The 25,579-nt window shown below is 39.0% G+C and overlaps 1 protein-coding gene across 9 annotated transcripts in view; it reads right to left on the minus strand.

The window, feature by feature from the left end:
* Positions 1-4,093: 4,093 nt before the first annotated feature.
* LOC120307664 (serine/threonine-protein kinase PAK 6-like) overlaps positions 4,094-25,579 on the minus strand; it is a 65,395-nt gene continuing 43,909 nt past the window's right edge. For 8 of the 9 annotated variants that reach the window (XM_039342644.1, XM_039342646.1, XM_039342638.1 and 5 more), the window contains 7 exons: positions 23,867-24,496; positions 14,826-15,314; positions 13,455-13,588; positions 12,606-12,732; positions 11,578-11,703; positions 10,946-11,080; positions 4,094-5,747 (listed from right to left, as the gene is read on the minus strand). In XM_039342644.1, the coding sequence (XP_039198578.1) occupies positions 5,580-5,747; positions 10,946-11,080; positions 11,578-11,703; positions 12,606-12,732; positions 13,455-13,588; positions 14,826-15,314; positions 23,867-24,496 (1,809 nt within the window). In that variant the 3' untranslated portion in view covers positions 4,094-5,579. The remainder of the gene's footprint in view (positions 5,748-10,945; positions 11,081-11,577; positions 11,704-12,605; positions 12,733-13,454; positions 13,589-14,825; positions 15,315-23,866; positions 24,497-25,579) is intronic. The other variant, XM_039342647.1, reaches the window with a different exon arrangement.

Consider the following 25,579-nt stretch of genomic DNA (forward strand, 5'->3'; position numbering starts at 1 on the left):
GATGAATCATGGCTTGAACATTCCTGAGGCTAACAATCCAAAGTCTTAGCTGGGGCAACATTATTAGAACTGGGGTCAGAATCCGAATCTGAATCCTGGCTCATGACACACGGGGTGGAGGTAGGTGAAAGGAAAGGTTTTGTTTTGGGTGCTGGAGAGTTTTGTGAAGGACAAGTGTGCCTGCTCAGGTAGAGGCAGAAAGTGGGCTAGAGAAGCACCGGAGCCTGAGCAGAGCCTGTTTGTCTAGATAATTTATTTGGAAGTGGGTGGCTCTCAGTGCCTTGGGGATAGGGAAAGCTGAGGGGAAGGGAAGCTAGATAGGGAGCAAGAGGTGATGATAAAGGAGGGAATTGCAGTGGTGAGTATTGCCATGGCAATGCATTGCAATGGCTTGGGAAGGTATAGTGGGAGACAGGTGGGTGCTCTCAGGAAAGGAGGACCTAGGGTTTAATGCCAGTACTGCATTTTGGCTCCTTGTGTTTGGCCACAGAACCTGGTTTCCAGAGCGTTGCTAGCTTTAGTCTCAATCCAATTGTGGATGGAAGAGCCATCTGGCAGGTATCACTGTGACCTGGTAGGGCAATGAAGGAGAGAGGGATTCCGTCTCTGAAATATGTCTTCCTAGGTTTTGAGTATGGTATCAGCTGTGACTCCAGGACAGAGTGGCAGTTGTTACTGGTGAGTATCTGGTGGCCTTCAGGGACCCTGCCCCAGACATCAGAGGAGGTGAGTCTGTTTGGGAGGCTGGGGATTACTGTTTACTTACCTCTGTAGGGTAGCTGCATCCCTAACTGTGCTCCTGGACTCTGTGTCTGAGCTAGCTTATGGTTCTGGGGGATTTCAGCCTGCTGCTTTGGGGTCTGGATCGGAGCAGCAGAGTTCAGGGCACCCATGGAAGCCTTGCACCTGCTTCAACTTATTCATGATCTGCTTCACATGAGAGGCCACATATTGGATTTGGTGTTTGCCTCGGGGCACTTGCTTCACGATCTGGATTGGTGGTGGTGATATTAACGTAAGTTCCCTACCATGAACAAAAAGTGCTTAGGAGCTGCCCCTCATCACAGGGAGATGGGACCTATTACATTGACCTTGCCCAGATGCCTGATGGGCCCAGTGTGGTTTTAGAGAGAAACCTGAGTATTTTCCTGAAACTCTTGTGTGCAGTTGGCTGATGCCCTTGTCGCTGCTTGGAGTAAGCAGGCAACAAGGGCATTAGCCTGTGGGTTCTCTGTGCATATGGAAATCATAGATGCCATGGTTTCCCAAGCAACACAAGAGACTCCTAGAGTGTTGCTGGAGGAAGACAAGGAGTGAAGCTGATTGAGACAGTTGAGCCTGAATTCAGACTTACTTTGTGGCAATAAGGGTGGCAAAGTGTTCTTACTTCTCCACCCTTATTGCATCTGCAGGTAGCCATGCAACAGCCTTGTTTCAGTGACCAGGTCCCGTCTGAGTAAGGAGGACCTGGCAAGCTCCTGCAGGGTCATAGTGAGGAATATTCTCAACATCTGCTTGACTTTGTTAGGGTTGGGCTCTGGCTGGGCAGATCCTTTGAAATGACTTGAGTCCTGTAATCTGAGATAAGTTTGCCAGTTGATCTCAAGGAAGTGGACAGGTTCCTTGTGGATGTGAGGTCATCTATGGCATGAGCTGCACTGAGTCTCAGTTTACTTATGGGTGCAAGTCAAGAAGCTGATTATCATTGTAATTATCATGGCGCAGGATGTGCTTATTTGTGGGACTATCTCTCAAGAATATCTGCCTCTCCAATATATTGGATAGAGTAGGCATGCTCTAGTACAGTGATGGCGAACCTTTTAGAGACTGAGTGCCCAAACTGCAATCCAAAACCCACTTATGTATCGCCGGGTGCCAGGTGGGCATGGCCCACTGGGTGGATGTGGTGGTCATGGCAGACTGGGTGGGTGTGGCCAAGGTAGGCGTGGTCTCCTCAATGTTGCTTGTGGGGAGGGATGCCTGTGGGGGCTGGGCAGGGTTGGGGGAGATCCAGAGGGTCTCTGGCAGGTGGGGCGGTGGGCAGAAGACTCGTCCTGCACGGTGAGGCGAGGTGAGGCGAGGCAGAGTGGGGGTGCCACTGCTGTGGAGCAAGGTGAGGCAGGGGCTGGGGCGGCCGCTGCCCGACACCATCAGCCCTGCACACAGGCCAGCAAGCACATGGGGGCTGACAGTGTCTGTCAGCAGTCACAGCCTGCTGGCCCCTCAACTGGCGCACTCTGGGGCTCCGCAGCCCACTGCCAGCAGTTCAGAGAAGCTGCCTCTCAGCTGGACAGCCGGCCGACAGCTGAGGAGGTGATGCAGTGGGTCGTGTCCGGGAAAAAGACAGCATGCGAGGCCAGGAGGGATGGGATGGGGGGAGGGAAACCAGCTGTGCTGGAATGCATCCAGCCACGTGGGACCTCAGCGAGTTAGCAGGCGTCTGGTTGAAGAGGGACGGTTGCCATCTCCAGAGCATGGCGCGCGTGCCCGCAGAGAGGGCTCTGAGTGCATACTCTGGCATGCATGCCATAGGTTCACCATCACTGCTCTAGTACCCTTCTTTGAAATTCTGCCATCTAGTGGAATCTTGGAAATTGCCTTTTTCATGGCTGCCCCTACCTTATGGTTTACCTTCCCTCACCAGTGATTCAGGACACATACCCTTTAGCCTTTTGAAAGGCCATCAAAACCTGACTGAAAGAATGGAATGAAGATAATTGAGGCTTGCTGTGGGGCATATTAAAGGAGCAGATTAAGGCCAGGGTTTTTGTTCTTGTTTGTTTTACTGTTTTATTATTGTATGGTTTTGCTTTATAATTACTGGTTTTACTGCTGTTGTGAGCCGCCCAGAGTTGTTTAAAGTGAGCAATAGCAATAGCATTTAGATTTATATACCGCTTCATAGAGCTTTTACAGTCCTCTCTAAGCAGTTACAGAGTCAGCATATTGCCCCCTACATGCTGGGTCCTCATTTTACCCACCTTGGAAGGATGGAAGGCTGAGTCAACCTTGAGATGGTGAGAATCAAACTGCCGAACTGCAGGCAGCCGGCTGCCGGCAGAAGTAGCCTGCAATACTGCGCCATCACGGCTCATATAAATAAACAAACAAATAAATAATAAGATAAACAACATCAGTAATGACTCTGTGTACTCTATGGATAGATTATGTCTAAAATATGTTAATAAAGGAATTATAGACTTGGAACACATTTTATCTGACAAGAGAAAGTATCAAATGTGGAACTACAAATGACAGGTTAAGATAATGATTTCAAAAAAGATGCTTTACCAGATATATAAAAGAAACTGGATGAAAGTTTAAAAATTAAAAGGGAAATACAAATGATAAACCAGTAGAATGACTTGAGAAAAATTCCTTATTGGATCTGCAAAAGAAGCTAGTTAAAATCTTGATCAAATCTGTGCAATGGGATAAAGAAGAACTGAAATCAAATCCTATGAAAATATTAAAGATTCAGAATGTTAGAAAGAAATATAAAATTGATTTATTTAATCAAAACTGAAACAAGCCTTTTTCTTTTTTCTGCAATGTGCTGACAACTGTTTGACTTTTTGCTAATACCAGGATTGGAAACTTGATGTTTTATGGATTTGCTTATAGATAAGGAATGGGATATGGAATGGAGAATGTCTGTTTAACCTTATAGGGGATAAAGAGTTATTAAATTTGTTTATATTTATTGTGATGCAGATTGGAAATCACTTCTTTATATATTTCCCTTTTTTGTTATTATATTCTCATTTTTCTTTTCTTTTTTCTTGCACTTTATATTTTCATTCCATTCTCTTCTCTTCCTCTAGGTTTAGTTTATATTAGTTTTTACTATTGTAATTAAAATTCTTAATATTTAAAAAACTTTAAAAAAAACTAGTGGACTCCATATGAACCTTATTGCCCAAATAACTATTGACATTGTAGTCTTGGACCCTACTGAATAAACTTTTGAATTATTTGCTGAATTTTGTTGGCTCTTGCTTAAACTTCAGAGCTATAGGACTGCTATTCTTCACTGGAAGTTTAACTACAAAATAACAACTGCATGTTTAAACTATATCAAAACTGCAAGATATTTATGAATAATCAAAAATCTTTTAATTTAAAACAAAAGCAAACAACTTACACACACAAAGGAAATATTTGTTTAAGATAATTAGGTTTTTTTTTAAAAAAGGAACTTGCTTTGCACAGATCCTGAAACATACAGAAATATTTTACAGCAAAAATGTCTCTAGTATTTCAAGTTTATATTTTTACACAAATCTACACTTGAGTCAGATGGGTAATCTATCATGTGAGGGCAAACTCTGAGGCAGTAGAAATAAAATTTAACCCCCTTCAAACTCCCACCTAATTTTTTTGAAACAATCCTCACAGTCCACAAATTACAAAACATCTGTTTCACAAGACTGAACTCCAATATATTGTAATTAACACTCCATACAGTAATGCACATAATACCACTTAAGTGTCAAATGACCTTGTTCTTACACTGGTAAAATTCCCCATACAAAATTGCTGCATTGACATTAGAAAAGAATACTAAAAATGATCAGTCCACATCCAGGATGAGCATACATTTAAAAATCTGTTCCATGCTTTCCCCTGCTTAAAAAACATGGGAGGTAGAGGGTAAACATTCTCACCTGCAAAACAGACATTTTCAGGGGAATTAACAGGATTGCTTCCAAAACTTTATTCCCCTTGCTACAGAATTCAAAACTGGTATAAAATACAACCCAATAGTTGCCTCAATCAGTAACCACTGAGGAGTCCAGTGTATTTAGAGGGGTCCAGGATGAGTGCAGTGTACTTAGAGCAAACGTGCTTCCTTATTTAGATAACCCCTGTGCTGCCTTCTGTTTCAGACACTGCTAGAGAAGGCACTATGTTTATATGCTTCAGAATTTCAAGAATAAGATTCCAGGGGAAGTGTCTGCCTTACAGCGCTGCTCCCCAAAGATATTGTGTTAAGGTGGTGAAATGACAGACCATTCTAAACATTTGTAAAGCTGTAGGCTCAATATTATTCATTCTTGGAAAAGGAAAGAAAAGTTCTGGAGGAATGATTTAAAAATAAATAAGGGACAAGGTCATTTTATAGCAAGTTTAAGACAGACATGATGCCATTTAGAGTTAAGTGAATGAGAATGCTTATCCTTTAGTTACTATGAAAGATCAGACTTCATTCTTTCAGAAAGTTCTAGTTCAGTCACTATCTAATGCCTCTGGAGGTTGCAGATACATATGACCCAAGTTGACAGAATCATCTTACATGTGTTTCTAGAAATAAGAATCCAGACATTTTAAAATATTCATAATATAGTAAGAATTTGTAGGAATCCAGATTTTGATTGTCTTCAGCCACAAAATGAAAGGTAAACATTAAAAAGCAGCTAAAAGATGGTGAAAATTTCCTCTCACATTCACATCTTGGGAAAGAACCCTGTCCAATTTGAAGCAGTGTGCACAGGGCAATGCTGCCCTTCATCCTTTCCTAATCAAGTAAGAATTTCTAGGAAAAAGGTTGCACTTCAATGCTAGATTCAGGTTCAGAATCAGCAGGTAGAGGTGCGTTTCCTGTATCGCTGAATAAGGGGCACGAGGCATTCTGGAAGTCCAGTCTGAAGCAAAAAAGGGTGATCCAGGAGTTCTTGTGCTGTTGCTCGCTCTAAAGGATCTCGTGTTAACATTCGTTCCAGGAAATCCCTTAAAACTGGAGAGGTCTGTGGAAACAAAATTTGACAGTTTTAAGACACTTCAGGTAGCCAGTTTCAACCACACAAAAAGTTCTTCTAAAATTTTAAATTAAAATTGCAATTGCTCCCAGAAGTAATCCAAAGTTCTTTTTCATAAACTTCCAACGTCAGAACAAACAACCAAGCATGGAACAGCAACAATAAAACTGTAATTATAGTTTATTTTGCTTTTTTTTCCCTGAATTCAGACTTATAAACACCGGCTATTGTACTTGCAATCTACATGTCCAAATTACAGAATGTTGTACTTGGAACTGAGGAAACCCAGACTGATATCTTACTTTGACTACTCTCCCATCATATGCACATGGGTATTGCTTTCAGATTTTATACTTTGCTGTGAGGCCTAGGGACATGAGAGAATCTGATTACATAATACTGTCATCTAAATATTTTCCCAAATAATTAAAATCCTGGCTTGGTCACAAGGCTTCATGAAAGGTTTAGTATGGCGCTTTTTGCAAGCTGACTTTATATAAATAAAAAGTGCTATAGAAGTATTATGATATACAAATTAGATAAAGATTCATGTTTTTCTCTCAATCTTTGGCAAAGATTGATAAACACACCCAACTATTAAATAGTAAGATTAATCCATTAAACCCCGCCAGTCATTTTTAAATACATTGTGGAAATGTTTTATGCCAGGCCTCAAGAAACCTGGAAATTTCACTGGAAATAATATTAGACATTACATACAAGAAGACAGATTCCAGTAATGTCTGAAAGGATTTGCGTCTGATGTTACTAAAGGCAATAAAAAGGAAAGGATAAAAGACAGAATGTTGGAGCTTTTCAAAAACTGTGTCCTATATACTATTGGAGGAATTTATTTATATGATGATATCCTTTTAGAAAAGCAGAAATGGCATCAAATCTGATAAATGTCATATAAATTTTATTTCATATTTCCAAATTAACTCAAACTCATGCCACAATACATTTGTTAATCTTTAAGGTGATACAAAACTATCATTTGAGAGTAAAATGTAATATGAATATATAATTATTCTGAAGGATCTTTTAAAGTGCCAAAGGCATGATGTCTTTGCAATAAATTAGATAGAAAGAATATTTCCATACTTTTTTTTAGGCCCATCTATAAAGATTGCTTTTTAAATCCTACTTCTTCCACTAGAAGAATTTTGTGGCTCTTCAATTTTCCTTTTTAACAGAACTTTATACAAAGAGTAGGGAAAATAGAAAAAGTTGCAAATAAAATATGGATAGATTACACTATTATGTGAACTGCCTTTAAAATTGTGACATATCCTCTCAGCATTATAGCTGTGGTAGTTACATGGTTGCAATTCTAAAATACAGAAATTCTATGAAGAATATTTGGCAAAGAATAAAAGGTTAGAGATCTCTGGAGAATATAAGAAGTTCTTGTATTCTTCTTGTATTCTTTCCTGGGCCTGTCTCTTTCTTTACAGCATTTTAGAAAGCTCATATAGAAAGAGTCATGTATGGGAAACACATATAACCAAAAAGAATACAAGAACGAATTGAAGGAATTTTCCCTGGAGAGCTAAAGAAGAGAATCAGCTGAGGCTTGTGGGACATACTTAAAATAACAAAAGAGGTGGTAGGAATATTTCAGAACATAATAATAGTAATAGTAATAGTAGTAGTAGTAGTAATAATAATAATAATAATAATAATAATAATAATAATAATAATAATACATAGACGCCTTGGGTGCAATCCCAAAACAACTGGAGCACCACTTGAACACCATTGGCATTGACAAATTCGCTATTAGTCAATTGCAAAAGGCGGCCTTACTAGAAACTGCTTCCATCCTGCGACGATATCTGTAATACCATCAAACATCCACATCTGCCTATCCCAGGTCCTGGTAAGGACTCGATAGGTAGACAAAATGCCAAATCCAGTCTGAACATCTGGCTGACAGTGCGATGATCGATAATAATAATAATAATAATAATAATAATAATAATAATAATAATAATAATAATAATAATAATAATAATATAGCAGAATAGAAGAGAAAGAACTGGAGAAGATAACAAAATACAAAGACCTACAAATAGAAATAGAAAGACTGTGGCAAAAGCAAGCAAGGTAGTACCAATAGTCATAGGCTCCTTGGGTGCAATCCCAAAACAACTGGAGCACCACTTGAACACCACTGGCATTGACAAATTCGCTATTAGTCAATTGCAAAAGGCGGCCTTACTAGGAACTGCTTCCATCCTGCGACGATATCTGTAATACCCTCAAACATCCACATCTGCCTATCCCAGGTCCTGGGTAAGGACTCGATAGGTAGACAAAATGCCAAATCCAGTCTGAACATCGGGCTGACTGTGCGATGATCGATAATAATAATAAAGTTGGAAGGGACCTTGGAGGTCATCTAGTCCAACCCCCTGCTCAGGCAGGAAACCCTACACCATTTCGGACAAATGGCTGTCCAGTCTCTTCTTTAAAACTTCCAGTGTTGGGGCATTCACCGCTTCTGGAGGCAGGCTGTTCCACTGATTAATTGTTCTCACTGTCAGGAAATTTCTCCTTAGTTCTAGGTTGCTTCTCTCCTTGATTAGTTTCCACCCGTTGCTTCTTGTCCTGCCTTCAGGTGCTTTGGAAAATAGCTTGATTCCCTCTTCTTTATGGCAGCCCCTGAGATATTGGAATACTGCTATCATGTCCCCCCTTGTCTTTCTCTTCGTTAAACTAGACATACCCAATTGCAGCAACCGTTCCTTATATGTTTTAGCCTCCAGTCCCCTAATCATCTTTGTTGCTCTTCTCTGTACTCTTTCTAGAGTCTCAACATCTTTTTTACATTGTGGTAACCAAAACTGGATGCAGTATTCCAAGTGTGGCCTTACAAAAAGGAAAGAAGAGGGTCCAAGAATTTAGACTTGTCAATTTGGTACATGTACTGAATAGTGTTGTAAAATACATTTTTAGATAACATATTTATGAGCACTTGGATAGGAATGCAATGAGAGCCAGCATTTTTCACAAACAAATCATACCAGTTAAGTCTTATCTCGTATTTGACAGACTTACTAACTTAATTATCAGGGGGATAGATAAAAGTAAACCAGCAAAACATTCAGCTATGGTTCTCATAAGATCTTTATTAATAAAATGGCAAAATGAAGGCTAGATGATACAGTTGCCTGAAGGATTCATAGTAGGTTGAATGACTGAGAATATTTATACATGTCCCCACACCAGCTTTAAGAATATTCTCAATTGGAATACCACAAGTAATTGCTTGGATTTTGTACTGCCCTATATTTTTATTAATGACTTGGATAAATGTCATGATATTGCATTTACTCTTTAACTTGAGGTCTTTAGACAAAAGCTGAATAGCCATCTATACTTATACTCAAGCACCACTGAAGCTGTAAAATCCAGGATTTCATTTAAAATTTATTTTTTACAGGCTTCTTTGTTAAAAATATATATATATATATCTTGCATTCACCACTAGATGCCAGCAACAGTCTGCAGAAGTCACAGTTAAGCTAAATTCTGCCATCTCCAGCTTCTGAACAGACCTTAGATCTATGTGGTTGTTCTCATAGGCAGAAGAATGTTACCATATGGTACCATCACATTGTATCTGATATGCAACTATATTTTAGCTCAGAGGAACTTGCAGATGAGACAAAGCTAGGGAGAATTGCTAACACTTTGGAAGACAGACTTAAGATTCAGGATCTTGGCATTGGTCCCTATCAACAAGATGCAGTTTAGTGGTGAGAAAAGTAAGATCCTGCACTTAGCTAGGAAAAACCAGATGCCCAGGTACAGGATAGGAAATACCTGGCTCAACAGTAAGCCTATGAGAGAGATCTAAGTGTCCAAGTGGACCACTGCTTAAGTATGAGTCAGCAGTGTCCTTGCAGCTTCCCCCCCAAAAAGCCAATGCAATTCTAAGCCACATCAACAGAAGGATAACAACAAAATCACAGGAGATGATAGTACTGCCCTATACCACTCTAGTGAGGCCACAGTCGGACTACTGTGTCTAGTTCTGGTCACCACAATACAAAAAAGATGCTAAGGCCTTAGAAAAAGTGCAGAGAAGAACAACAAAGATAAGGGGTCTGGAAACTAAATCATATGATGAATGGCTAAGGCAGTGGTTCTCAACCTGTGGGTCGGGACCCCATTTGGGGTCGAACGACCATTTCACGGGGGTCGCCAAACAACGCAGTCCGCCATTTTTTCCCCCTTTTCCTTAGCTGTGCTACTCCCTTTTATTCTATTGGCTTTTGAAAGCCAATAGAATAGACTCTCTTGAATAGAGTCTAATTCTATTGGCTTTCAAAAGCCAATAGGAATTGTCCAGGCTGTCTCTGCCCTGCTGAGCCCGCCAAAAGTCCCATTCTGCAAATGGTGCTGCACCAGTTGAGTAGTCCTCGACTTACGACTGGTTGAGTAGTCCTCGACTTACGACCGGTTGGGGGTCGCGGCATTAAAAAGGTTGAGAACCACTGGGCTAAGGGAACTAAGTATGTTTAACCCAACAAAGAGAAGGCTTAGGAGAGACTGATGAAGGGAAAGGGGACTTATTCTCCATAGCATCTGAGGGCAGAAGAAGAAGCAATTCAGTAGAAGCTTGTCAGAGGGAGATCCAACCAAAAAATAAGGAAGAATTTCCTGACAGTGAGAACGACTAACCAGTGGAACAGCTTGCTTTATGGAATTGTGGGTATTCTATTGATGGAAGTTTTTAAGAAAAGATTGGACAACTATTTGTCCAGAATGGTATAAGGATTCCTGCCATAGGCAGAGGGTTGTTCTAAAAGACTCCAAGGTCCCTTTCAGTCCCATGATTCTATGATCACCAGAATTACTTCAAAGATGGTACTTATCACTTAGAAAGTCTCCCTAAGCGCAGAAATGGGAAGGCTGTATTATATGCTAGCTTATGTGTTAACTATATGAATATTGGCTTCATTACAAGTGCATACAATTTAAAGAGTGTAGATTTATGGTCAGGTTCAGTTTCCCCAGTAGTGCACATTCGTACAACAGCAATAGGTAAGAACAGCAAGAGGAATCCCTTGCAAACATTGTTCATGCTATTTCTAAATGTTTTTGTATATAATATTTAGAAGTGTATTTAGCTGCTACAACATACAGAGTTGGGAAATTTTTGTAAATATATTCACCTTATGAGAGTTTTTCAATTTGGGAGGAGGGCTGTCACGGAGCCGCTTCATTGCTTGGACTGGAGAATCACTGAAATAGGGAGGTTCTCCATCAATCATTTCAATTACCATGATTCCCAAAGACCAGATGTCTACCTGCCAAAACAAAAGATTGCAGGAGGTGATGTGCAGAAAGATACTCTATTTTCTTCAGAGTTAAGAGAATTTCCCAGCTGAGATACCAAAGAACCTGAAAGATTATAAATTAACCTTTTTTCTAGCATTACATTAAGAGGGTATGTTTATCTTCCTGTCGGTGTTGTGCCGTTGCTTCTGTTATTTATTTTTACATTCACAGTAACATATTCTGCAAAAATTAATGAATGTAACATTTTTATTATAACAGTCTTATAGTGATGCCAGCTCTGCACTGATGTACAGCTGTAAGCTGCTGAATTAGATGAGAAAGCCACATCCACCAACTTCTTGGATTCTGTCTGAACATGGTTTTCAGCATACTGGAAATAATAATACAGAGGGCATGAGGAGACATCGAGTCATACTTTGTCATAATATTGAAGGGTAGGTGCTAAAGGGAAGTTGGTATAATATTTCAAACTGCCACCCCTTTCAGATTCTGCAGCTATAATTACCTCAGTGGTGTATGGAGACCTCGAAATAACTTCTGGAGCCATCCAATATGGTGTTCCTACTAAGGATTTCCGTTTTGGTACATCCTTGCTGATTTGTGCACAAAAGCCAAAATCAGAGAGTTTCACCTACACAAAAGAAAGCAAGGTAACATTAAATATCCTACAGTGAAAAAGGGGAGGAAACGGTCCAGTAAAGAGATTGTAGGAGAAGACAGTCATAAAGGGTTTACGGGTTAAAGTCATGAAATGAATCTTCTCCCAACAGTTTGATGCAAGTATTAAAAAATATCACAGAGAAGCCCTCTGGTACTCCACAAAGGGACACTTGTCAAACTGATATCTGCTTCCCCTGCAGCATATTGGAACCATTTGCTTTGGAAGGAATGGAATTACTGTTGAATAGTGTCCCCAGCTCCTCACAGATAGTCCAAAAGAATATGTGATTGAAAGGGCCCAGAAAATCAGTTTCTTCTATGAGGTCTCTGTAACTGGAGCCCCACCACCATCTCAAAAATGTTCTCCAAAACGGAAAGCTGAAGATGGTAAATTTTAAGATGGTTTCTTTCCCCCCTCTCCTCAAGGGGCACTGATCACCTCCTAGACCCAACCAACCATTGCCTCCATGCCCACATAGGTTCTCAACGGAGTCTAGCAAGGTGTGACTGCAAATCCCATCTGGTTGTAGGATAAAATGTATCCCTGCCAAGTGAGCAGGCCCAGCTGGAAGAAAAAATGTAGAAGTGGGCAATGGACTAAAGGCCCTGCCTGAGGATTCTAACTGAATTCTCTGAATTGGCAGAGCTGGCAGCTTATTTACCTTTTAAAAACAATTCACACAATTGCTAACTGTGTGTATATATGGCCCCTTGTCTAATTTGTTTATTTTAAAGTGTAGATGTCAGGGACTGAACTTTGAATTTTCTACATACAAAAGCACACTTTGCTCCTGAGTTATGGCAAAGAGAAGCCAAGGTAAAAAAAAAAAACGCAGGAAATAAAAGAGATGAAAGAAACAAATTAAGAATTACCCTTCCATCAAGAGTCAAGAGAATGGAGTCACTCTTAATGTCTCTATGAATCACACCTTGGGAATGCAGGTAGGCGAGTGCCTGCAAGACTGACTCACATACTGTAGCAATTTGCTCTTCATTCAGTCTGAAATACAGCAGCCAAAATTGTATAGGGGAGTAATTTAATTTCATACAGCAACAATTAATTAAATGTTCACTTATAGCATGCGTGATATTTATGACACTTCCTGCTTCATTAAGAGTAAGAATTATGAACAGCCATTCTTAAAAAGTAGAGAAAGTCAAGAAATTCAGAATAAGTGATTTGGAATTCCAAAATCAAGTTTTACACACATACTAGACAATATTCTGGTGACAAAACAAAATTTATCATCCTCTTTCCCTGTTCTAGTGGAAAATTACTAAATTAATTTCATTACCAAATTTGATTCTGTGAAAATAGTTCTCAGGACACCCCACAGGAGCTAATTCTTTCTCATGACTAGGCATTATTGGTATTCTTATACTCCAAGAATTAAAGCCATCCAAACTGATAGGAATCGTCAGTATTCCAACAAATGTGATACTTTAAATGCTGTTTGGAAAAGTGCTCCCTTCCTTTTGTCTACTCGGCATCTCCTATCACAGAGTTTCCCTGGGTATCCCTCGTGATTTTTAAGAGCAGGCTGAAATTACATTCTTTGGCTGTCCTATAATATGGTGCAGTAAATTGTGCAAAACAAAGCAATTTATAAACCACAGATTCTCTACACAGAATTTCAGTGACAGATTTTCTAAATAACCCACCCCAAAATAGGTGCTTTGAATCAGAAGAGAGGGATTCATATATTCCTGCTTTTTTCCTACCTGATTTGAGAGAGAATGTCTGTAAGAGCTCCTCCTTGGAGAAATTCCATCAGCACCCAAAGCTCATCACCTACAAGGTAGCTTTTATACATCTCCACGACGTTGTCATGCTGATAGTCCCTCATTATCACAACCTGAGAAAGATGACAAAAGACAAATGACTGGTAATTCACAGTATGCTTTTTGCTGATGTGATATATCTCCAATTAGAATATTTTCTTTTAGCCCAGTGGTTCTCAACCTTTCTAATGCCGCGACCCCATAATACAGTTCCCCATGTTGTGGTGACCCCCAACCACTTATACATCACCGGGTGCCATGGGCGTGGCCAAAGAAAAGGGGGAAAACTGGCAGACAGCCTTGTTTGGCAACCCTCGTGAAATGGTCGTTTGACCCCAAATGGGGTCCCGACCCACAGGTTGAGAACCACTGTTTTAGCCTTTCAGTCTATGGCTAAGGGTCACAACCCATGATTTCAACATGCACTTCTTCACCGTCAGTATCCTTCTATAATTCAAGGACCGACAAGACATACTACTGGAACAAAAAGTTATTCCACGTTGCAATCTTTTTCTTTTCCTGGAAATTCTGAGCAGTTTGGACCTAAAAGACAACACTCAAGGTTGGAATAGAGACTATTATAGCCTTGACTAGATCATAATGATTTTCAGCCACCTCCACACTACAGTAGCACTATTTTCATTCCTGAAACTCTCAGTAGATTTTTCTGTTTGTGCTTCTGCCAGTTCAAAATGCTGAGAACAGGGAATGAAAATGAAATTCACTGTTCTGCCCAGGTTCCTCCAAAATTTACTAACCCCCTTTAAAATAAAAGTAAAACTAGAAAACAAAACCCAACATCATAGTCCTTTTAGAGGAAAACTGACACAACATTTGTCAATTTCGCACTTATTTTTACTGACGAGGTTCTGGAGGCCAGATTGCCAGCATTTTCCTGACACTCAGGAATTTGGAGAAAGAGGGGAGAAAGAGGTCCTTCAAATAATGAACTAGATTAATTACATCATTTTTTAAAAAGTAAAACACTTCCCTCCAGCTTTGCAACAATTCCAACTACATTACAATTAATCTGGAAATAAATCAACTCGGTGCTCCAACAGCTCTAAGGGGGGGAGACACAGAAGTTCAAAACTGTTTTTAAATCAGCACAGAATCCTTGATGAAAGTGCATGGGAAAGTTATTAAATGATATGAATATAAGGCACCAAAAGCAATCTCTAAAAGCCAAATGAATAATTTTCCTTCTGTGTCTTTTTAGATGCAGTACAACTACATCTCAATGACATTACTCACTATCTACTTTGGTGCAAAAAAGGTTACATCTAATACTGTATCTATTAATTTAGTCACCTCATTAAAAAGGAGTTCTCGTCGTTGCTGCTTTCGTAAATCCATCATCTTCACTGCTACCTGCCTTCCAGAATGCTTCTCACGAGCAATACAGACAATACCCGTAGATCCTTCACCGATCTTGGCGTAGCTTTCTAGCATTGTCCTAGGATCTCCTTGATCCACCACCATCCTCAATGCAGCTTTGAACTGCTCATGAGTTACCACCGCTGGATCCTCGCTGGTTGGCTGTGCTTTAGCATCCAGGGGAAGGTGAAGGTTGCTGGAGCTGGTTTGGGTGTGTCTGTTCCGTGGGGACCCTGCTGGCGATGGCCTACCTTGAGGCAAGCCAATTCTATGTTCGATTGTTGGGGACTTGTGAGGGGTACCACCAGCTTCTGAAATCCTAGCATAATCAGGCACAGGCTGGTCAGAGGGAAGAGACTGGGATTTGGCTGCAGGACTGAGCGGTGAACTCCAGTGCTGGGGTGCCCTGAAGAAGGGGTTTGGCTTGTAAAGAATAGAAGAAAATGTATCGTTAGCAGAACTGTCAGTTCAGATAAAGACATTAAATATATTTGAATCAATACATTGCTGATGCAATCTACATACATGGAGTTATTGAAACAATTGTTTTGAATGGAGATTAAAGTATTCTTTGTATTTTGAAATAGCACACCTATCGATTGCAGAGGATGCCACCTTGGGAAAAAATTACTTGATACAAACACACACACTGTAATGAGCACTTCAATATCTAAGTCCAAATTAAAGCATACTTGATACATGATTGTGTAGTCTTCACTTGAAAACATTCAGCAGAGGGAAGTCACAATCTCTCAGAGTAACTGATACCATTCTTCAACAACAATGTTAGGAAATTTCTTCTAACATTCAACAAGAATTTGCTATATTCCCTGTCCTGCACTTTCAAATAGTAGAGAGTTTCTTGAGCTCCTCCTATTCTTCTATTTGAAGAACACCCTCATATGCCACCTCAGTTTTCTTGGCTTAAGTATGTATGCATATGTATGATAGGTATTGTACAATCATCACCTTGTGCAATTTCATATTTACGGATAGAGCAGGGATGAGAAACAAAATTCTTATTATTTTTAAAGACATATAAAGTGAGGTAAAGAATCTATCACATGCAGTCAACAAGCAAAGCACTTATTATCTTTAGCTGAGCTTTAAAGAGATAAGCATCTTGTGTTGCATCACAATCCCCCTCCTAACTGATTTAGTGGTACTGGAAGTTCAGTAGAGGAAAACGTTTACACTATTATACATTCTCTAAAAAAATATGTTGCTTGTATAAGCGACTTTTTTTTCTTGTTAGTACACCATTAATACAAGACCAATAGTTTAACTTGGTCATTGCCCAGGTGTTTTTTCAAAATATATATACCACAAAGTTACACAATTGGATTTCATGCTACAGAACATTTTACATATCTACTATCTACATGATAACAAACATTCAATTGTGTATCTTATTCACAAAAAGAACCATTCTAATGATAAACTTTAAAAACTAGAAAAGAGATTAAAACAAGAATTTATTTGTAACAATGGCACTCTAATAAAAATATGTCATAAACTCTTCTAAACTCTTGCCGTGATTATATATGCACAACTTTTAAATAAGCAAATTCAGAATATGTTAAAATATGGTAATGTTTAATAACATTATTACAGAGAAAGGGGATCTGCTGCAGATAATTGTGAGAAATAATGTGATTTAAAATTAATTCTCCATTCTTTTTATTCTTACTCTCTCTTCACAATCTCCACCAGTTCAATCAGGCAATCTTTTAAAAAGTGTTTTTTTTTAATACATCCCCAGTAGGTTTGGCCCTCAATTTTGCAGCTTATTTCTTTTATGTTTCTTTATCCCTTCTGGGGTTTTTTTATACTTCTAGAACTTCAAGGTCTGCTAAAGTACCCCTTTTGGCATGGTGCATGGATGATGCCAGCTGAGCTGCTATAAGGGCTGGAATTTCAAATGAAACGTTTATCAGATCAATATAAAGGTGATCTGCAACAGAAGGAAGAAGATTTTATGTTCTTCCAGAAGATTTAATCAGTAGATTCTATTCTGAACACCCAATTACTCAGCTACTACATATATTCCATACTATTATTGCTGAAGGGACTTTCTTTCCCTGTGCTTTTATTCCCTGCTGTTCTCCCACTCTGTAAAATGGAATATAAATATTCTGGTCCATTTATTTTTATAGAATGTATGTATACAGATAGTCCTTGATTTAGAACCACAACTGAGCCCAACATTTCTGTTGCTAAGCAATGCATTTGTTAAATTGTGCCTCATTTTACAACCACTTTTGCAACAGTTGTTAAGCAAATCACTGCAGCTGTGATCAGAATCATGTGGTCATTTAGTGAATCTGGCTTTCCCCACTGACTTTGCTGGGAAGGTTACAAATGGTGATCACATGACCCCAGAACGGTGGAAGTTGCCAAGCTCCCAAATTTTGAACACGTGACCACGGGGATGTTGCGATAGTTGTAAGTGTGAAAAATGGTTATAAGTCACTTTTTTCAGTGCTGTTGTAATTTTGAACAGTCACTAAATGAAAGGTTGTAAGTCGAGGACTACCGGTACAACTACCTCTCTCAATCAAAAAGTAATAAAATAATATCATAGCAAAGCCAACCCCACTAAAACAATACCGAACTGAACCGTACATGTCAGACTTAGCTAACAACCTGTCCTAACCCTGAGGATAAAGACAGCTGTTCAGGACTGTCTGGCAAGCTAGGAGAGTCGGGGCTGCCCAAATCTCAGAGAAGATCCTGTTCCATAGGGTAGGTGCCACGACGTCGTAGGCGTATTTCCTGGGTCCCACTCGGTGCTGTTTCAAAGAAGGACTCGGACCCCGACAAATCTTGTGGAATGAGCAAACATATAATTGGGAATTAGCAGTCCTGAAAAGAACTTGACTCTATCCTATATAGAGCTTTATAGCTGACCATTACCATCTTAAATTGCACTCAGAAACCTATTGGGAGCCAATGCCAATGTCTTACATGGGCCTACCACTGCATTTTGAACTAACTGCAGCTTCCAAATACTCTTCAAGGACAGCCAGATATAAAGCACTTTGAAGTAACTTAGGTGTGAGTGACTGAAAGCTAATCCTCCTGTTCCAGGAAGAGGCATAATTAGTGCAAAAGATGAAGTTGTGCATAGGCGCACCTGACCTCAACCATTCCCTACTCATTGAGTGGGAGCCATGAATCTAGAGGAACTTCCAAATTGTGTGCTAACTCTTTGGGGGGGGGGGTAGTGCTATTCTATCCAGAATAAAAAACCTCCCTTCCATCATCATCATCACTAAAAAGTTTTTTGAAAAAGTTTTATTCTTTTAAAATTGTTTAAAAGAATTTATGGTATCTAAAAGATTATCATATTGCCATGGAATTGCTATTGAGATTTATTATTAGCCACTGGTAATCACTGCTACATTACTATGCAAGTCCCTATCTAGTTTTTCTCCTCAAAGAGTGCAATAAGTGGGAATTACTTGATTTTATCATTACAGTAAGTCATGTTTAATAAACAAGGTATTTGAAGATCTAGTTGAAGATCACCCTATTAATTTAATGGCTATGCTGAGTGGAGAAAGGATTCAACTACTATAGTAGTGGGTTCTTATATTGTCAGAGAAAGGGACTAAATGATCTTTAAGTAGTAAAGTAGAAGGGTATAGAAGACAACTTTGAAGAAAATATGCAAGAACTGTTACCTAGGCAAAGCAGCTGACACATTTTTTAAATCCAGAAGAAAATGACATTTGGAAACAGTTCAGATAGATGTCTCTCTAATTCACTGGACTATAAGAAGGAGAAGAAGGTATAGCACAATCAGACTTGCAAGATTCTGTTATTATAGCCAGCATCAGTAAAAGTAGTTTTAGCTTTCCTGTTGAGTTGATTTCCTGGTTTTGTCTAATAAGATTAATATCAATCTTAATGTTTTATGATTTCTCCAGGCTAAGTTAAAAGTTCTTATCATAATACAATACTAATTTTTCTGGAATATTTAGCCTTACCTATATTTAGCCTTACCTATAGTAGATAGCCATCTACTACTGACAATAATTCATACCTATCTATGTCAGAAAGAAGATCTTAGGTTACCACTGATGGAACCAGTAGATGCTGGATTAAAGGAAGCCAGGCCATTAATACAATTCTGTATTAATTAGGTGAAAAACAATTATATGTATTTAAGCAAGTATATAGGGTGAGAGAAGAGATTATCCTTATTTTGAACTAGTAATATTTACACTGCAAGCAAATATAATTAATTATCTTGCATGTGCATTTTTTTGTTTTGACTCCTGTGGATATACATACCAGTAAATGAAAGTATATATTGCAACCATTGTACATTTTGAGTGAGTGCAAAGAGGGAGAACTATCAGCACGCACAATTACCAGGATCTGCCTGATGAAATGTACTTCGCTCATGTCTGTCTACAATACCTTTTCAGTCCAGCTGAGACATGTCCCTGATAGCAAGGAGTGTTCAAATCACCAGCTTTGTTTTATGTACTCTAGGGCACCCGTAAAGGTTCCACAGGTACTTAAGCTGGGGGTCCACTTTTATAACTAGCTTGCATTATAAATTCAGCACATTATTTATGTGCCAATTTTTTAAAAAATTAGCACCAGAAACATGCCCATATTTCCATTTATTTCTAATCATTTAATCCAAACTATTATCCTCTTCCCAAGACTACATCCAGATAGTTTCCACTGCTACCATCAAAATTATTGGCTATGCTACCATTTCATCTTAAATATGTTTATAGTACAACATGAGATTGCAATGATATGAAATCATGGGAAAATAGATCTAGATTACAAATGAAAGATGACTCTACCAAAACGACAGATGCAAAATGAACTGTCAGCAGAGACCAGATTAAAAAAAAATACACACTGCTAGGCGTTTGAGGTTCAGTGGATGATCTGTGGCCTCCCTTGCTCACAGTTCTATAATTTTGCTGTTACTGGGCTCTCCTACCATCATTCTTTTATTTATGAATATGTTCTGAGTCAGCAGGGCTCTGCACATATTCTCTTCAGTTTCCTTCTTGCAGTTGGTCCAAGCCAAATTTGGTTAGTCATTAGCAGCTACTAATTGACACTAGCGAACAGCTTTATGATCTCGTCCAAAAATTCTGAGATCCTCACTGCAATTATCACTTTTGAAAAGCAAAATCCAAAACACATACAAAGGATATGGAAGTGTAAGAAGGCTGATTAAAATTGAAACTGAAAAACATGTTATTGCAGGTACTGTGTCTTCTCAACCCCCTATTTGTACTGTTTTGGAGAACCAACATTAGAAAATTTGGAATCCTATAAACATATTTATATCCTACCACTACTTCAAAGAGACTAGGACAGTACAGACAGAGATTATCTTTTTTATTTATTTTTATTTTATTTATTTTTACTCTTAAACATCAGCTTGGACTGAAAAAGAATGGCTAGGCTTCGTGGCAGGACGGCAAGTTGACTTCACATCTTTCTGTTCTAGTCCAATACTCCATCCAGTTTAGCAAGGTTTTCAGACCATAATGATGTTTACATTTTCATTTGATTCTGAAACATTATTCCATGCTCAGTACTTATTTGAGAAGGCTTTTATCATCACCAAATGCCACTATAGACAAAACCTTCATTTGATTCAAAGAATACAGTGGCTATGTTAAACTGGAACAGACAATTGCTTTGGGATACAATTGCCTTGCAGGTAATCCTTGACTTACAACCAGTTGATTAGCGACTATTTGAAGTTCTGATAGATTTACCTGGGTAAATCTATGGCACATATGACTTAGATTTGAAGTTTCCATGGTTGGATCCCCCTGCACTTTGACCGCTTGGCAACTGGTCTGCCTTTACAGCCATTTGCAGTGTCCTGTGATCACATAGCTGCATTTTATGACCGTTTTATGGAAATTGGTTTGCTTAACTTCCGCAGATTCACTTAATGCCCATGGTGATTTATTTAATGACCACCACAAAAAAGATTGTAAAATTGGGTTGCTCATGTGACTGGCCCATTTTACAACCATCACGAGTTATGACTGTGAGAGACAGGCTCCATTATGTTTGTAACTCAAGGACTACCTATGACATGAAGAATCAGATACAACATTTGGAGAATTCTTGAACCCAGTACTACCTATGGGAGGGGGAGGTGCTCAATAGGTAAACGTGCCTTTTTCTTCAAACTTTCTACGCAAATACACCGGTTGCTTCAAGACTGAACTGCTGTAATATTCTCTATATAAGACTCATGCATTACAAAAAGCCCAACTCCAATTCATGCACATAATGTACGGTCAACATTTAGGACAGGGGTAGGCAACCTTGGCTCTTTTATGACTCGTGGGCTTCAACTCCCAGAATTCTGGGAGTTGAAGTCCACGAGTCATAAAAGAGTCAAGTTGCCTACCCCTGATTTAGGACATGTACTCAGAGAAAGCCTACATGTATACAAGTCTGTAAATACAGACTTTCCTTTTGTACACATCCATGCTAAATAGCCCTCTCAATTCCTGGCAAATAGATGGGGAAGAAATGGAGGTAGTGACAGATTTTATTTTTCTGGGCTCCAAGATCACCGCAGATGGGGTCTGCAGCCAAGAAATTAAAAGACGCTTGCTCCTGGGGAGGAAAGCTATGGCAAATCTAGACAGCATACTAAAAAGCAGAGACATCACCCTGCCAACAAAAGTGCGTATAGTCAAGGCCATGGTTTTTCCAGTTGCAATGTATGGATGTGAAAGTTATACCATAAGAAAGGCTGAGCGCCAAAGAACTATGGTTCTGGACAAGACTCTTGCGAGTCCCTTAGACTGCAAGGTGTTCAAACCAGTCAGTCCTAGAAGAGATCAACCCCAACTGCTCTTTAGAAGGCCAGATCCTGAAGTTGAAACTCAAATACTTTGGCCACCTAATGAGAAGGAAGAACTCACTGGAGAAGGGCCTAATGCTGGGAAAGATTGAGGGCAATGGAAGAAGGGGACGACCGAGAATGAGGTGGCTGGATGGAGTCACTGAGCTTAAATGGACTCCAGAAGATGGTAGAGGACAGAAAGACCTGGAGGAACATTGTTCATGGGGTCGCGATGGGTCGGACACAACTTTGCAGCTAACAACAAATGCTAAATAGGAGCAAATGTTATCTAGACCACTCACATACAGAGAGCTCCACACAACTTAGTATCTGTATAGGGCTCCTCAAAGAAAAGCATTGGAGTGGCATGTACTTATGAGAGTTATGCCAGCTACTTGCTTGCCACTGTATGCAGCTCTATGGAACTCACCCTGATTTCACAACCTTACTCTATGTGTTCTACTTAAAACAACACCTCAGGTAATAGGGACTTAAGAGTAGGGACAGAGCTTATAGATTGCAGTAGAAGCAGCAAGGCTCAATTATTTCTGGGCTTCATAGAAAACTTAGAAGCTGAAGAAAGGTATGTCTTTGTACCTAAGGCCAAGTGTATATGTGTATGTGTATATGTATATGTATATATGATTGGTAAATATAACAACCGAGGATATGAAAAGATACAACCCAAAATATAACAGTGCTAATAAAATCAGAAAAAAATATATAGAACAATGAATAAATGAGCAACATTTGTTCAAACTAAATATATATCCATAAAATGTTAATATAAAGCTAACTCAATCCTTTTAACATTATTAACTCTAGCTCTATGGGCCATTTATTATTCCATTTTCTCAGTTTGGGTACAGCATGTTATTTTTCTACCTCCCTTATTCTGGTATATTGGAGATAAAAATTCTGCAAGCATTTCTTCTTCTCCTCCATGTCTGGCAGAAATAAATGTAGCTAGAAATTAAACATTTAACAATTGCTAACCTTGAATGACATCCAAAATTTTCTCTCTGCCAAATAGTAGATCTGGTCCTGCCAGATTCAGAGCTATTTTCTGAAAAGGTGCCACTTTCAAGGCAAAAGAAATCATTCAAGTCTGACGAGCACCAAAGGGAGTTTCCTCATGATGCAAATAGCAATGCCAGACCACATTTTCATTTGGAATTTAGCACTGGGAAAAGACTTAATCTTTCCCTTTCTGCTCTGTAGTACCAGTCTCAACACGCTTGCACTGTTGGTTATTTCTGCTTCAAAATAGATCAGACACACTAAATGCACAACTCAACAGATTGGATAGTTTGGCCCTGGACACTATAATTTTGCAATCAATATAGTTACTAAATTGCCAGCTCACGAATAAACAAAATTATTCTGGTATCAATATTGTCAATAAAAATAGTTATTGAAATATTTTGTAAAACAAATGGTCTTAAGCTAGACTCAGGCTGATTTAATCAAGACAAGAAACAAAATTATTACTAGAGAACTTAATTTTTTTGAAAGCAATTTGGTAAAAATAAAAATGCATAGCAGAGAAGTTGGAAGTAATGAAAAAGTCCAAGAAACAGTATGGGTACAAAACCCATAGTAATTTATATTTTTCCAGCCAAAATCATTTTCAGAGGGCTATGAGTTTGCATGAAAGAATAAAATGACTGGCGGGGAAATTGCATTATTATTTTTTCTCTCTTTCTGATAATTTCTCTGCCGCAGCTAACGCCTCTCCCCAACTTTCTAGAGTAATGTTTTTTCCATTTAGATTATGTTTCATGTAATTCTTATATAAAGATAAGACATGCATTTTCAAGTAAACAATGACATTGACAGGGAGAAATGGATTTTTTAGATAGTTGGCAACTGAAAGACATTCATATACATATACTGTGCATGTAATGATAAGTATTGAAACTTTAATATCAACATATATTTAAGGCTATCCTCACAATATAAATATAACCTCCTGAAATGATTTGCAAGTTGTAAGAAGAGGGGTTGTAAGAAGATTCTCAGAGCAATATTTGCTTTGAGAACTGGAACTTGGAAGCTCTCAGGCTAGAAAGGTACTAATATAATACCTTCTAGGGAACCAAGCACACATACATACCTTTATCTGTGGGTTGTTTCCAATCTTATTTGAAGGGTTGGATGACGGGAACACAGTTCGCAACAGCCTCCGCTTCAAACTGTTTTCCCTTGATTTAGAGCCAGGACTACCTTCTCCAGGTGGCCTCAAATTAGCTTGGCTCTCATGGCAGGGCTGAGCGTAGTTCTCTTCAGAGTTTCTTCTTGCTACAGCATTTTCTCTGTTTACTTCAGGAACAGGGACGTACTGCTGGTGCTGAAAACCTGATGAGAGTGGGGCAAAGTGGCTGTTTGCCCCTTGGAACTCTGAAGGGTCAAGAGATTGAGCTTTCATGACTAGGCTGTTGGAATGAGCCTGCCCGTCCAACATGGGCTTGTAATCAGGCCATAAGGTCTGCCTTCTAGACGATTTACTTCCACCGTTGCAGTTGAGGTAGTTTCCATATTTGTCTGCCCAGTCTGGTTCAGCGCAGTGTAGATATATGTCAGTTGGTTCATCTTCTCCTAGAAGTCCTAGCGACTGGGCTCTTCTCCTGCTAGTAGGGCTCTTACCCCTCAGGGTGTTAGAACTGATGAGGGAGAGCTTCTGGATGTCATTGAGTATTCCAGAGATATATCCTTCCACTTCAAATGTGCTGGCTCGCACAACCGTCTACCACAAAACAATTAATTAATTGATTAATTGAGGAAAGTCAATGTCATCTGCTCATTCATTAAGAAAGGGAATATCTAAATCTGGGACAAATTTACATATATTTCTACATGCTGTATGTAATTAGCGAACTATTCCTAGTTCACTCTGAAAATACAGATCCAGGGAGAAAATCATATTTTTATTTATCGCGTAGTGCTCAACAACTAAAAAATGGTTTGGTGCTACTAACAAATCAGGTGTTACAGAGTCTATCCAAAAGTGAGGCTAAACTTCCAAATAGAGCAGATCTACAAAACATTGATTTGTGTTGCCTACCACTGTTTTTAATTCCTAGTTTGAAGCAATGACTAAGGTCTAGTTCACACAACCACATGCAGGAAGAAAAAAACATATAGTTTACAGGTAGTCCACAGCAAACATGCACACTATGAGCCAATTATCTTTGATACACAATCTATTTTTTACTGCCTGCTGCTGTTTTACTGGATAATATGTTGAAAAACGAAAGGCAAATAAATGTTCTTTTTTTACATCTGTTATAATGATAACTCAAATTCTAAAATCATAATCCATCAGATTTATTGGTGTGAATAAACAGAAAGATGAGATATGCACATTTAATAATAAACAAAAATAAAAAGAATTCATTTTCACAGGAAATTAGTTATAAGCCAAATAATTTTAGCTATGCAAAGATATTGACTTGGAACACAATAGCTGCATTTTCCTGCCCAGACACCTACCGCCACTATACATTACCTGTCTTACAACTCAGCCAACTCATTAACATAGGAAATCAGAAGCTTAAGAATCTATTAATATTATTTATTTCTCCAAAGGGAACTTCAATATAACAATGCCATCCACTACATCACTTCAAAACAGCAAAAATGTTACAAACTGTGGTCAAGTGATTGTGAGATGCTGCAACAGTTGTATATGCGAGCTAGTTACCAAGTGCCTGAAATGCAGTCATATGTCGGAGGGGGGGGTGCAGCATATTTCACAACAGCTGGAAGTGCTTTACAGGCCATAAAATAACTTCTCCAAGTTCTCAAGTTCTTTGAATGGTTGTAAGTG

Source organism: Crotalus tigris, unplaced genomic scaffold (genome assembly GCF_016545835.1).
Source record: "Crotalus tigris isolate CLP2741 ecotype Arizona unplaced genomic scaffold, ASM1654583v1 scf7180000017800.2534000, whole genome shotgun sequence".
In the NCBI taxonomy this organism is placed as follows: Eukaryota; Metazoa; Chordata; class Lepidosauria; order Squamata; family Viperidae; genus Crotalus; species Crotalus tigris.